The sequence below is a fragment of the Giraffa tippelskirchi genome, chromosome 13, assembly GCF_054371585.1.
Source record: "Giraffa tippelskirchi isolate mGirTip1 chromosome 13, T2T-mGirTip1v1.2.pri, whole genome shotgun sequence".
Lineage (NCBI taxonomy): Eukaryota > Metazoa > Chordata > Mammalia > Artiodactyla > Giraffidae > Giraffa > Giraffa tippelskirchi.
In genome coordinates this window covers 106800717-106815107 of record NC_137287.1, presented here as the reverse complement: position 1 = coordinate 106815107, position 14391 = coordinate 106800717, and the positions used below count along the sequence as shown (strand labels likewise).

General features: G+C 39.8%; 1 protein-coding gene across 13 annotated transcripts in view; it reads right to left on the bottom strand.

Moving 5' to 3' along the window:
• PHF20 (PHD finger protein 20) overlaps window positions 1-14391 on the bottom strand; it is a 125756-nt gene that overhangs the window by 94165 nt on the left and 17200 nt on the right. For 11 of the 13 annotated variants that reach the window (XM_081560020.1, XM_081560028.1, XM_081560026.1 and 8 more), the window contains exon 2: window positions 10046-10160. In XM_081560020.1, coding sequence (XP_081416146.1) covers window positions 10046-10128 — 83 coding nt within the window. In that variant the 5' untranslated portion in view covers window positions 10129-10160. Of the gene's footprint in view, window positions 1-10045; window positions 10161-11294; window positions 11430-14391 lie in introns of all 13 variants that reach the window. The other 2 variants (XM_081560022.1, XM_081560021.1) reach the window with 1 other exon arrangement.

The window sequence follows — 14391 nt, the reverse complement described above, 5'->3', positions numbered from 1 at the left end:
TGTTTTTGAAGCCCAAGAAAATAAAATCTGTCACTGTTTCCATTTCCCCCCACCTATTTGCTGTGAAATGATGGGACCCGATGCCATGATCTTAGTTTTCTGAATGTTGAGTTTTAAGCCAGCCTCTCCAGTATGCCCAAGTAACTCCTATACTCTTCTATCAGCCCTGGCAAAGGGCCAGATATAGAGACACTCAATAAATGTTTGGTGACTGAATAAACACCACCACTTTTCTGTTCCTACAAGGGACTGGACCATGTCTCTCTCCTGCTTAAAATCTTGCCCAAATTCCCACCACTCCTGATCTGTCCTTCTCCAGACTCTGAGAACATAACATGTTCTGTGAACCCTCAATACTTCTGCTCACATTGTCCCTTCTGCCTGCCCTCACACTTCACTCTCATTCTGGAAATCTTATCCTTTAGTCTCACTTCCTTGCAGATACCCTTAACTCCCTGGCCCCTCTTGTCCTCCATCACACCTGCCTGGATAAGCCCCAACTGTAGGACAACCCATTCTGGTATTCTTGCCTGGAGAATCCCATGGACAGAGGAGCCTGGTGGGCTACAGTCCCCGTGGTCGCAAAGAGTTAGACACGACTGAAGCAACTTAGCACACACGCATGTAGGTCCATCAGATTCTCCACATTTTCCACTCCTGCACCCAGGCAGCTGATTATGCTAGAGAATACACACATGTTGATGGGTCTCACAACATGCACAGCCACACAAAGTAGTTCCTCTGGGGGTGAGGGGACTCTGTGACTGGATATGGGAAAAAAGGTCTTCTAAGGAGCCCAGAATGTCTCTACCTTAATCTGGGTGGTTACACATACATACACTTGAATAAACGTTCATCAGGATACACAGTTAAGGGGCATCCCTGGTAGTCTAGTGGTTAAGAATCCGTCTGCCAATGGAGGGGACACAGGTTGGAACTCTGGTCTGGGAAGATTCCACATGTTGAGGAGCAACTGAGCCCATGTACCACAACTACTGAGACTGTGCTCTAGAAGCCAGAGCCACAACTACTGAGCCCATGTGCTGCAATTACTGAAGCCTGCACCCTAGAGCCTGTGCTCTGCAACAAGAGAAGCCACTCCAATGAGAGCCTGAGCACTGCAACTAGAAAAAGCCAGCTCAGCAACAAAGACCCATTTCAGCCTGAATTAATTAATTAATTAATTAAAATTTAGAAAAAAAGAAACATAAAGCAAATCCATGTAATGGGAAAAAAATTTTTTTAACTATAACAAATATAGCACCCTGGTGCAGGATGTTGACAGTGGGGAAGACTGTAGGTCTGACTCTCTATACTTTCTGCTCAGTTTTGCTATGAACCTAAAACTGTTCTAAAAAATAAAATCTTTCTCTTTTTTTTAATCTCCTATACTTACTGCCAACTCTCAAATTTCTATCTCTAACCCAGGGCTCACATCTAGATGCTTGACTTTCATTCAACCATCTGCTCAACATCTCCACTTGGTGATGAAAAAAGAATCCCATATTTTAAATGTCTAAAATCAAATGGCTGGTTTTCCCCATTTCAGCAAATATTCTATCAGTGCTTTGACCAGAAGTTCTTGGAGTCTTCCTTGATTCTCCTCTGTCTCTCAAAACATCACTGGCAAATCTATTGGCTATATCTTTGAAAAATACCCAGACTCTGATCCCTTCCCATCATCTCCACCAATGCTTTTTAGTTCAAGCAACTATCACCTTAAATTCGACTGCTACAAAAGACTCCTAGGGTTCTCCCTATTTCTCCCCATGCCTGCCTACTATTACAAGCATATTACACACAATAACCACAGCCACTTTTAATAACTGAAATCAGATAATGTCACTCTACCGTTTAAAATCTTTCAATGACTTCCTATTACATTTACAATCAAGTCCAAATCCCCTCCTCTGGCCTATCCCGCCCCTGCTGACAGCTGTGGGCTCATCTTCTACCTCTGGCCCCCTTACTCTTTACTCTCCATCGACTGCCTGAATGTGCCCAGTATGCTGTACCTTGGTTGCCTTGACCTGGAGCCCTCTTCCCCTGGATATCCCTCACTCTCTTCAGATTTCTGCTCAAATGCTTCCTTGTCAGACAGATGTTCCCTGAGCATCCTCTACACTGAAAAGTTCCCATCATAGACATAGCACGTCACTCTCTGTCCACTTACCATTACTTATTCCTCTTCATTTATCACCACCTAGTCTTCATGGAATCAATCTGTTTATTTATGGTCTATCTACCTCCACTGGAAGGTCAGTTCCTGAAGATCATGGTCTATGTCTAGCCTAATCACCACTCTTCTCCAGCATCTAGCACTGTATAAATGATTTGGCATCAGTCATCTTCTGGAACTCTTCTAAAATTCCTACACACAAAATTAATTGTTGTCTCCCAGGGATTTGTACATGAACTCTGTGCAGAGTAAATGTCACCCCATAATATAATTAATTTCAGGAACTTGACTCTATATCCTAGGTAAAGGACACAGAATGGGGAATCAAAGCCACAACTTGTCAAGCTCAGAAGCCAGACTACCTGGATTCAAATCCCAAATCCATTACTTATCAGTTGCGCCTTTTTGGGCAACTTACTCAATTGCTGCGCCTCTGTTTCCTCACGTATAAAATGGTAATAATAAAAGTATACACTTCATTGTATTGTGAGGATTAAATGGGGTATAGGATTAGAGTTAGGGTTTAGACTTGTGCCTAACGAGTAAGTCACTCATTAAATATGAAATATTAGCAAAGATATAAGGATGACAGGACACAATTAACAATCCTTGGCCAGCAATGCTACAGCCAAAGCTAAATACTTCACTGGCCTTAAACTTCTTGAAGGCCCTACTAGCTGAAGGGAATGATTTCTCTTTATTCCACAGTACCTAGTATAATGCCTCAATAGCCATATGTGGAAAGCTCAGAAATGAGGTAACTTTTTTTAAAAAAGATGGTACAAGAAGTGAATAGGTATGAACCAGGAACCCAGACTTGATCAGTGCAAATAATCCTAATGAAAAAGAAATAGAAAAGAAAGAGAGCTAAGGACATTATGGAACTCAGATTCTGAAATCCTTTGTACAAGAAATGGAAGGAGACCATAATCAACTTAAATGGAAACAAGGTGGTGGAAACATGCCAAAGAGTCAGGAAAGCAACAGGCAGAAGGAGCTTTTTTCACTGTGTTCAGAGTAAGAACATGGAAGGCCAAGCCTACTGTTCAGGACAGATGGTGCGCTCCCACCAGATGACAGGAAGAAGGCATCAGAAAAAGCAGTTTCCATTCCATCCACCAAGCATCATTACTAGGAAACTGCAGCCTCTTATACATTAGACAGTCAGCTTATTGATGCAACAGCAGAAGTAAGAGGGCAGGCAGGATTACTCAATCTACAGAGCATAAGATGGATATGTGGAAAGTTCACCCCACAGTGGTAGGTCTAAAATTAGAATGTGGATTCTTATCAATATTCTATAGTCTGTTTGGTGAGATAAACTGCTTTGAGAACTAATGATCTCCATGGAAAATCTAAATGTATTTTATAAATGCCTGTCTCTGAGAAAACAGGCTTCCCTGATAGCTCAGTTGGTAAAGAATCTGCCTGCAATGCAGGAGACCCCAGTTGGATTCCTGGGTCGGGAAGATCTGCTGGAGAAGGGATAAGCTACCCACTCCAGTATTCTTGGGCTTCCCTTGTGGCTCAGCTGGTAAAGAATCCGTCTGCAATGCAGGAGACCTGGGTTCGATCCTGGGTTGGGAAGATCCCCTGGAGAAGGGAAAAGCTATCCAATCCAGTATTCTGGCCTGGAGAATTCCATGGACTGTATAGTCCATGGGGTCACGAAGAGTCGGACACAACTGAGCAACTTTCAGTTTCACTGAGAAAACAGAAATCCTATTTCTGAGGGAATTCCCTGGCAGTTCAGTGGTTAGGTCTCTGCACTTTCAATGACAAGGGCCCAAGTTCAATCCCTGGTCAGGGAACTAAGATCCCACTAACTGCACGGCATGCCACCCCCCCGACAAAAAAGAGAAAAAATATCCTAAATCCATGATTTTGGGGGGATCTTGTAATTTAAGAAAAGCTGGGTTGGGTGTTTTATAAATAAATTCTGGAAAGGTACACAAAACACTGTCATCGAACAAAACTAGGTCAGGAGGTCTCAGATTCAGCAGTGATTAACTTCTAACCCTGGGCAAGTCCTTCTGTCTCTGAGCTTCAGTTCCCAATGGGCTTGCTATGGGGGAGTAAATGAGATGGCCCATGTAAAAGCAAATAGCATCATACCTGATACATAGAAAATCTTTGATAAACGTTCACTGTCATTGTTACTGTTAATAGTTTAACGGAAGTAGAAAACATGCAGTTTACTGTATTCTATAGGTGAGAAAAGGTGAGTTTACAAAGGTGAACCCTTAAACAGGGTTCTGTTTAAGCAATACAGACAAAATTAATCAAAACTACAGACCTTTTATAAAAGCATTAATCCAGAAAGACCACTCGAAGTCACATTTTTGTCTCCATTACACTTCTGTCATGTGTTTTGAAAAGTAACTCTTCTCATTCCCCCTATTTTTTTCTTTTTTTGCAACTAGTAGCCAATCTAGGAAATAGGGAAGCACACACAGAAAAAATACCACCAAAGAAAGGAATCGCCTGGGAGATAAGGCCAAGCTTTGGAGTCAGATCAACAGGATTTTAAATCCCAGCTCTACCACTCACCTGCTCTGAAATTTGGGACAAAGGACTTTTGCCTCTGTGAGCCTCACTTTCTTCCCTCATTTGTAAAATTGAAACAGTAAAGAACCTCATAGCTTGTTGAGAAATCTTAATGGAGACGCCACACATGGAGAGCCTGGCAGTCAGTCCTTTACCTAGTTGCTATCTAATTCTATAACACTAAAAAACATTTTCTCAAGGGAATCTTCATACACTGTTAGTGGAAATGCAAATTGGTATAGCCACTATGGAAAACAGTATAGAGGCTTCTCAAAAAACTAAAAAGAGAGCTACCATATGATCCAACAATCCCACTCCTGGGTGGGATTGGAAAAATATTCGGAAAAAACAAAAACTCTAATTCAAAAAAACACATGCACCTCAATGTTCATACCAGCACTATTTATTAAGACACTAGCCAAGACATGGAAACAACGGAAGTGCCCATCAACAATTGGCTTAAGAAAGTGTGGTAAAAACATATATAATGGAATATTATTTAGCCATTAAAAAGAATGAAATACGACATTTGCAGTGACATGGATGGACCTAGAGAATATTATGCTTAGTAAAGTAAAACAGTCAGAGAAAGACAAATACTACACATTATATGTGGAATATAAAAAACAATATAAATGAATCTATAAATGAAATAGAAACAGACTCACAAACATAGAAAACTTACGGTTACCAAAGAGAAGGGAAGGGACAAACTAGGTGTATGGGATTAACAGCAACAAACTACAGTACATAAAATAGATAAGCCACAGGATTTACTGTTTAGTACAAAGAATTTTTATATCTTGTCACAACCTATAATGGAATATAACTGAAAAAAAAAACTGAATCACTATTGTTAATAAACTATACTACAATTAAAAAAAACTTTTTTTCTCTCAAGCTTAAGATGTAAGCAATCAAAATAACCCAGGAAAATGTTTTCCTACAATCATCTGGAGCTCAGGTCACAAATTTTATTGAGCATCTATTATATGCCAAGTTCAATTTTGAGGAAATGGAAATATATTACAGAACAGAACAGATAGCCCACCTGTGGCTGCCTTGAAAATACACCCTTCACATAGTTAGCAAGTGCTAATAACTGACCCCAGCTAGAGCAGCATGACATTCATCATCACCTCTGTTCCATCGCCACACTTCCCTGGGGCTGTCCCCAGCCAATGGCTGAGTGAGCAGGAATATATGGAGACAAGAATCTTGACAGCACCTTTGGCTTGAGGACTCACCATCTCCGTTGCAAAAACCTTCTGAGTACTGCACTCCATTCTAGGACTTCCTATCATCCTCCTTTCTCTTTTCCAGGGATCAGACTCACAAGATTGTCCATAGCTCTCTCAGTCTCTTCACCTCACTCTCCATTTCTCCCACTTACAGTTTCCAAATAAATCAACTGCACTGTTTCTCGGAAACCAGTCCTAACACCCTATTCCTTACTGAGTTGGCATTCTAGTGAGGAAGACAGTAAACAAAATAATCAAATCAAATAAGTATAGACTGGCAAAGGTATAGCATGAGAGAAGTCTTTGAAGTACTCTGTTTCCTGTTAGTTCTGACGCTTACAAGAATCTATACATGAGTTAAAATTCATAGGCATATATACCAAAAAAAGGGAAATTTTACTGTATGCACGTAAAAAAATTTTAATGTAAAAATAAAATTATACTGTAAGAGTATTGAGAAGGAACTCACATTATTTAATGTAGAGTCCTATTTAATTTGTAACAAATTAAATATAATTTATCCTGGGGGGAAGGGTACATAATTTTTTTTGTATATTTATTTATTTGGCCATGCCAGGTCTTATTTGTAACATGTGAGCTCTTGGTTGCAGCATATGTGATCTAATTCCCTGACCAGGGAACGAACCTGGAACCTCTGCATTGGGAGCTCAGAATCTTAACCACTGGACTACCAGGGAAGTCCCCATAATTTTTTTAAATGTCAGGAAAATCTTAAACTTCACTCAGATTTTTTTTAATACCAGTATTTTAACTTTGAAACTATTTTGTGTGTAATACAGAATAAAGCAAATGGGTTAATATATTAGTGTCATTAGAAACAAAGACTTTTAATATAAAAGAAAGGCAAAATTTTAAAAATTACACAATGTTCCATTTAAATTAGAAATATAAAGATGAACTCACAGGGACTTCCCTGGTGGTCCAGTGGTTAAGACTCTGTGGTCCCAATGCAGGGGGCATGGGTTTGACTGGTCTGGAAACCAAGATTCCGAACGCCACGTGGTGTGGCCAAAAAATAAAAATGAAGTCATAATGTTTCAAAACAACTATTTCTTAGTTCCAACCACTAAAAAAAAGTCTTGAAAGCAATGACATGCTAGCAGCAATAAACAAACCCAGTGCCCAAGTTCTAAGTACCACTTCTAACTAAAAGAAACCAGGTCTCCTTGAAGAAATGGACAGGGTCTGGGAGCAGGACAGGTGAAATAAATCTGGGGCTTCTAGTAATGTCAAAAAATAAGGAATACTCAACAACTAACAGGAGTGTGTCAAAAGATCAAAGAAGCTGGTTTAAAGAGCCTGTCACTGACCAAGTTTGGGGAAATTTTAGCACAAAAGAAAATAATGAATGTAACCGACTACAACACCATACTGAATAATCTCAGTCCTTAGTGATCTTTAAAAAGGAATAAAGAAAAAAAAAATGCTCTTCTTACAAAAGAACATCAGCTGTAACAATAAAACATTGAATGAGAGAGGTGAAAAAAAATCACTATTCTTCCACTTCTGGTATAATAACTGATTGAGGTAAGGATTATCGATGGATGCTAAAAATCATTAGGTAAATGGTATAGGGAAACACTTAAGATATATTCAAAGTACCCCCACAAATTATTTAGTACTCTGACAGGGAAAAATACACTTTTAAGATGGTGAGAAATGGCAGTCATTACTTTACCCAAGTGATACACTGGAACAGAGAGTGGGATGACATAGCTTTATGTGTCCCCTGATGGGATGCGATATGAAACACACAGCATTACCATTCAACCATTCTGCAACACAATGTTTAACCTGAAATCTAAACCTAACTTCTAGTTTACAGGAAATAGAGAATACAAGAAACAAGTTAAACTCGCCATGAGAAAACAATGTGCCCAACTCAGAATGTGGAATCGTCTACAAAATATATGTTGCTTAAAAATAATGTCATGAAAGGCAAAGAGTACAGGAGGGGAGAAGGATTATCATGGAATAAAAGTAACTAAAGAGACATAAATCTGAATAGGTTCTGGATATTAGATATTATGAAGTTATTGGTAATTACAACTAATTACATTACAATAAGTATATAAAGTATGTTGGGTAAATATATTAACAATTAGTGCATATAGGTGGAAGGCATAGTATTCATTGCACTATGTTCTGAACTTTTGATTATGTTTAAAATCTTTTTATAATAAAAAGCTGAAACTCGGGACTTCCCTGGTGATCCAGTGGTTAAAACTCTGTGCAATTTCCAGTAAAACTGAAAATGTGTTTATCATATTACTTAACAAACTCACTGGAGTAGGGCTTCTCAAGACTGCAGTACATTGTAAAATCAGTAGACTGTAAAATCAAATTAATGGTTCACAACCAGCAGTTTTGTGTGTATATTAGGAAACATTAGAGTATATTGAGTGTATTAAGGTTAAAGACTGTTTCACAAAAGTTTTGCTTCTTTTAAATTTATATTGTGTATACGGCAAGTACCACACTGGCTTTCTTTAAAATATTTCTTATACTAGATAATGGTCAAAAAAGTTTGAAAGCCATTACCCAAGAAATAGTCTTGCACATGTGCACAAAGAGATATTATAGAAATGTTCAAGGTAGCAGTGTATAAAGTGAAGAACTAGAATCTAAATGTCCATCAATAGGAGACTAAGTAAACAAAATATGGTATATTCATACAGTGGAACTCTATACAGAAATGAGGACAAATATCTATACCAATATGGGTAAATCTCAAAAACATGAATTACAGAAAAGAAACAAACAATATGAGAACACTTACATGAATTTTTTAAAAACACCCAAAGTGATGCTAACTAGTATTATTTATGGATACATACAGTAAAAATGTAAAACATGGGAAGGACAGAACTAACTACAGGATGCTGGCTGTCTCTAAGGAAGGCAAGAGTGGAACTGGATTGGAAAGGGCATAAAAGATACTACCATTATACCAGGAACATTTCATGTCCTTTATTTTTTTAAATATAAATAAAAAAGTGTTAAAATTCAGTAATTCTGAGTGAAAAGTACACAGATTATCTTATGGTTAGCTGTAGTTTTGAACTCTCTCAATATTTTAATTTTTTCTCCAAATCTAAAAAGAATTCTTTCTCTTGATTAAGCTGCCTTAAAAATTACTGAGGGAAACCAAAAAAGGGAAATAATTACAGAAACAAGCAGGTGTTCAAAGGGTCTAATTCTTATATCAAATATCCCAGCCCCAAAAGGCAGCAGAGACATATTCTACCCCATTTCCCCTGCTTCTCTTCCCATCTTCTCCTTCTAAACACCAGGCGCTGGTCAGCCTGTCTATTTTGACACTCAAAAGCACTAGTCTTCCTTATGAAAGCTCACAGAAAGGTTTGAATTTTGAAATCCTCACTTTCACTTTAAGCATAAACAAAAGACTAAACGCTAGGATATCCTCAACAACAACCACCACTTTACAGTTTACAAGGCCTTTCTCCACACATCCTGTTATTTGATTCTCAGAAAAACTCCGTTGAGGTTGGTATTACTAATACCCACATTTATAGATGAAGCTGATGCTCAGAGTGGCTCATTACCAACCAGAGATTATGAGTCATTGACAAAGTTGGGACTACAACCTCTCAGGTTCTGAAGCTAATCATCCCTACAATGTGATAAGTAAGTTTCAACCGTACAACAACACACCCAGAAAACAGGAGGGGTTGTTTACAACACACAAGCTGCTCTGACCTAACCCACCTTTTCTTCATTCTTCCAAGTCTGATCTTTCAGACAGGCAGCCAAGAATAAGTTGCCACTAGTAACTCTTCCCTTCCCTATAGCCACTCCTGCTGCTTCTCCCCATAACTCCTCCAGATGAACAGGCAGAAAAGGGAAATACTTACAACTGGATAGTCCCCTCGACACAGGGATCCCAGCACCAAAGAGAAAGATATTACCACAGCTCTAGACTTAAGAGTCAGGGAGCAGGAACACACTGCAGAAAAGCCTAGGCTACCCCTCTTTATCAGTGCTGGCAAATGACCTTTACTGAAGGGATTTAATTAACAGAAAAATGTAAAAGTACCAGTTTTTTAATCGGTCCCGGGCTTCCAACTGGGCTCCCACTTCAAAGCTGATTCCTCGTCTGTTAGGTGGATGCTTTGTCATTTTCAGTCATCAACGGGGCTGCTTTTATTCTCCTGAAAAAGCCAATTAAATATTTATGAAACTTAGGCAAAGTCTGCCCAGAGTGGAGTATCACTCACTACACATAAAAGACAAACAGGCATTATTCAAAACACAAAGCTCCAGGAAACCGCGTCAGCACCGTGCTTTACTCCTGCCCTCATCCTAGCACAGGTGTGCCCTCCACTGGTTCCTCCTCTATCACGCAGGATCTTGCTGTCTCTGGAACTGGAAGGAGTGCTCAGTTGCTTCAGTCATGTCCAACTCTTGTCGACCCCATGGACTGTAGCCCCCAGGCTCCTCTGTCCACGGGATTATAAAAGCAAGGAGTAGGTTGCTGTGCCATCCTCCAGGGGACCTTCCCAACCCAGGGATGGAACCTGTGTCTCTTACATCTTCTGCATTTGCAGGCAGGTTCTTCACCTCTAGCGCCACCTGAGAAGCCCCTAACACTGCTTACCAAGGATTCACCTGTAAGGGGGACTCCTCAGAACACTAAAGAAAAAGTCACTCAGAAGTAAATTTAATCATTTGCTGAAGACAAATGATAACAAACATCTGCTGAGAGACTTTAGAAAAACAGTCCTCAAGACCAAAAGAGACACAATTCCTGGCCTCCTGAAGCTTCCAGTCTACTGGGGAAAAAAAAATGTAGCCAGTAAAACAGACAAACGACTTAACTGCAAACTGCAACTGCTATGAATTTTAAGTGCTACAAAGGAAGGAAGCAAAAGCTGAACTCCGATTTCTGGCCCTTTACTTTTGGAAGGCTAGACAAGAAATGCCTATCTATTCATTCTTTGTTCTATTTGTATTTTCTGCTTCTTCTTGAGTCAATTCTGACAAACTGGGATTGGTGATCATTGTCCATATGAGTAAAATTGATCTTTAGGGGCCAGTGATGGTTCTGCTGGAGATGTAGCCACTCTGAGCTCTTGGGGCACTTGAGCAGGCCACCTCCAAATAGCAAGGCCAACCCCCAGTAAATTCTCTCCCACTGAACTTTGGATCCCAACAGCCTACAGTGTCCAAGCAATGCCAGAGCACTGTCAGGGCAATATCTGCCTCATATCACAAGGGCAATCTTTGCAATGGATGAGCAAGCAGTAATCACAGAAGTACGTCCTCATTATCTAATGCATACATACCATCACATTTTCTTGCAATATATTACATGAAAAAGCAGGATGCAAAATTATATCCCTCTGACTGAGCGACTGAACTGAACTGAACTGAACTGAACTCACAGTAAAACTCATGTGCATTAAAAAGAAAAAAAAAGACTGGAAGAAAAAAAAAACAGGTTGTAAGTTATCTCTCCCTCTTAAACAGTTTCCTAAATTTACAATTTTTCACAATAGAAATTTCCCATGAGGAAAAAAAATGTAAAGGATGAGCTATCCATTATATTAAACAACTCATTCCAAAGGGCTACTATTGGGGAACACATAAAGCAAATATCAGACTAAGAACAGCTGACAGTTTCAACTGAAAAGCTATGTCAAACAAGAGTATTGGGATGATACGGACCCTAGGAAAGGGCAAGTCAGAGGTCTGACTGGCTATACTTCACACTCTTCAGGAAAATAAGATATCAAACCTAATGTAAGTAAAAAGTCTTCATTTTGACTTGCCTGAAAAACGCACCTCAAATTATCTTTTTGACTTCATGCATACCAAGTAATATTCAGATTAACAGTTTTGCCTCTCAGATTATATGAAAAGATAATGGCACACAAGAAGAAAGAGTGGCACTGAAAACTCACCAGAGCAGCTAGCAGTTATTAGACTTCATGCAGGGAGACAGTTCCCTTTTAGAGATGGCATTAATGTAATAGGATTAAATTCTTGGCCTTTAATCCTCAACCGCACCCCTTATTAGCGGAATGAATTTGGGTGAATTACTTAACCCCTCAGAATTTGTTTCCTCTCCCTAAAATGGGGATGGTGATACCAGGTACCTATCTCCAGGCAGTGGGTGTGAAGACAAAATGAGATACTCCATTTAAGGAATGGTGTAAGAACTATACAGTTAGCAGCTAATTATAATCTTATTATCACATGAGAAGAAATTTGGTTTCAAGTAACTGGGCTAAATAAGGTTCTGGTGCTAAGTGACCAGCACCAGAACAAAAGTCCAGGTCTGCTTGATTTCTGAATTAATTCTTTTACCACACAGCTTCCCTAAGGAGGCCTTCCATTAAAATACAGGAGTGTGGGAACAAGGCAGTGAATGAAAATGAGCAAATTATTCTTAATGGCTCAAGAAAACCATTCCGTGAGGCGGAATTGTTGAAGGTCTTCCTTATCATGAACTGAAACAGGTTTCACTGTAACTCTAACCCATTTATTTGAAGCTCCACTCTGGTATCAGTCAGAACAAGACTGAGGACTAATCTAACTTTTATGTCCCGTGCCCAAATCCCTCCACTCCTCTGGGATGGCAGAGTTTGTTTTTAAATTTCACATTAATTTATTCAACAAATCATTAGTGAGCACTGTTAGAAAGGCACTGCGTTGGAAATCAGGAATCAGAAATCCAACTCAGTCCCAGCTCCTGTCCACCCAGGAAGACAAACACAAACACTGAGAAGAGACCCAGGAGCTCTAACAAAGGGCAAAGGGAGGGACAACCATCTGAACGTCTTTAATGTGACAACATCTACTAAAGAATAGTTCAAGACAGAAGTAGGAAGTAAGAAGATTACATAAGTTTTTACTTCTTATATTTAAACACACATTTTTCTCAAGCTGCAAGAGGGCTAAGATTCTGTAGTTTTCAACTTACGCTTTCTCTTCAGGGTCTTAGATTTTTTCTTCCAAGAAGTTCTAGTTCCCGAATAGGAAGAGGAAATATGTTCAATAAAGACACCCAGGAAAACTATGAGAAAAAAAATCTGATGCAATCTGTACCCATATATGATTCCATTTTAAAGACCCTGGCAGGATTTCAAACTACTCCTTTACATTCAAATTTCCCTACAGGGAATTCCCTGGTGGTCCAGTGGTTAGGGGTCATGGGTTCAATCCCTGGGGGGAACTAAGTTGCCACACAGCAAGGTCAAAAAAATTTTTTTAATTAAAAATAAAATACAAAAACAAATTACCCTACAATGTGTGCTCACTGCTACACAGGAGACAGACAGCCTAGTTTATTTCCTTAAATACAGTATTTGCAGTCAATGCCCCTGTATCAACAATAATGAAAGCTTTAAATGTATACTGTATCAGTTCAGTTCAGTCGCTCAGTCGTGTCCGACTCTCCGCGACCCCATGAACCGCAGCACACCAGGCCTCTCTGTCCATCACCAACTCCCGGAGTCTACCCAAACCCATGTTCATCGAGTCGGTGATGCCATCCAACCATCTCATCCTCTGTCGTCCCCTTCTCCTCCCGCCCCCAATCCTACCCAGCATTAGGGTCTTTTCCAATGAGTCAACCCTTCGCATGAGGTGGCCAAAGTATTGGAGCTTCAGCTTCAACATCAAACCTTCCAGTGAACACCCAGGATTGATCTCTTTTAGGATGGATTGATTGGATCTCCTTGCAGTCCAAGGGACTCTCAAGAGTCTTCTCCAACACCACAGTTCAAAAGCATCAATTCTGCGGTGCTCAGCTTTCTTCACTGTCCAACTCTCACATCCATACATGACCACTGGAAAAACCATAGCCTTGACGAGACGGACTTTTGTTGGCAAAGTAATGTCTCTGCTTTTAAACATGCTATCTAGGTTGGCCATAACCTTCCTTCCAAGGAGTAAGCGTCTTTTAATTTCATGGCTGCAGTCACCATCAGCAGTGATTCTGGAGCCCAAAAAAGTAAAGTCTGACACTGTTTCCACTGTTTCCCCATCTATTTCCCATGGAGTGATGGGACCAGATGCCATGATCTTAGTTTTCTGAACGTTGAGCTTTAAGCCAACTTTTTCACTCTCCTCCTTCACCTTCATCAAGAGGCTCTTTAGTTCTTCTTCACTTTCTGCCATAAGGGTGGTGTCATCCGCATATCTGAGGTTATTGATATTTCTCCCGGCAATCTTGATTCCAGCTTGTGTTTCTTCCAGCCCAGCGTTTCTCATGATGTACTCTGCATATAAGTTAAATAAGCAGGGTGACAATATACAGCCTTGACGTACTCCTTTTCCTATTTGGAACCAGTCTGTTGTTCCATGTCCAGTTCTAACTGTTGCTTCCTGACCCGCATACAGGTTTCTCAAGAGACAGGTCAGATGGTCTGGTATTCC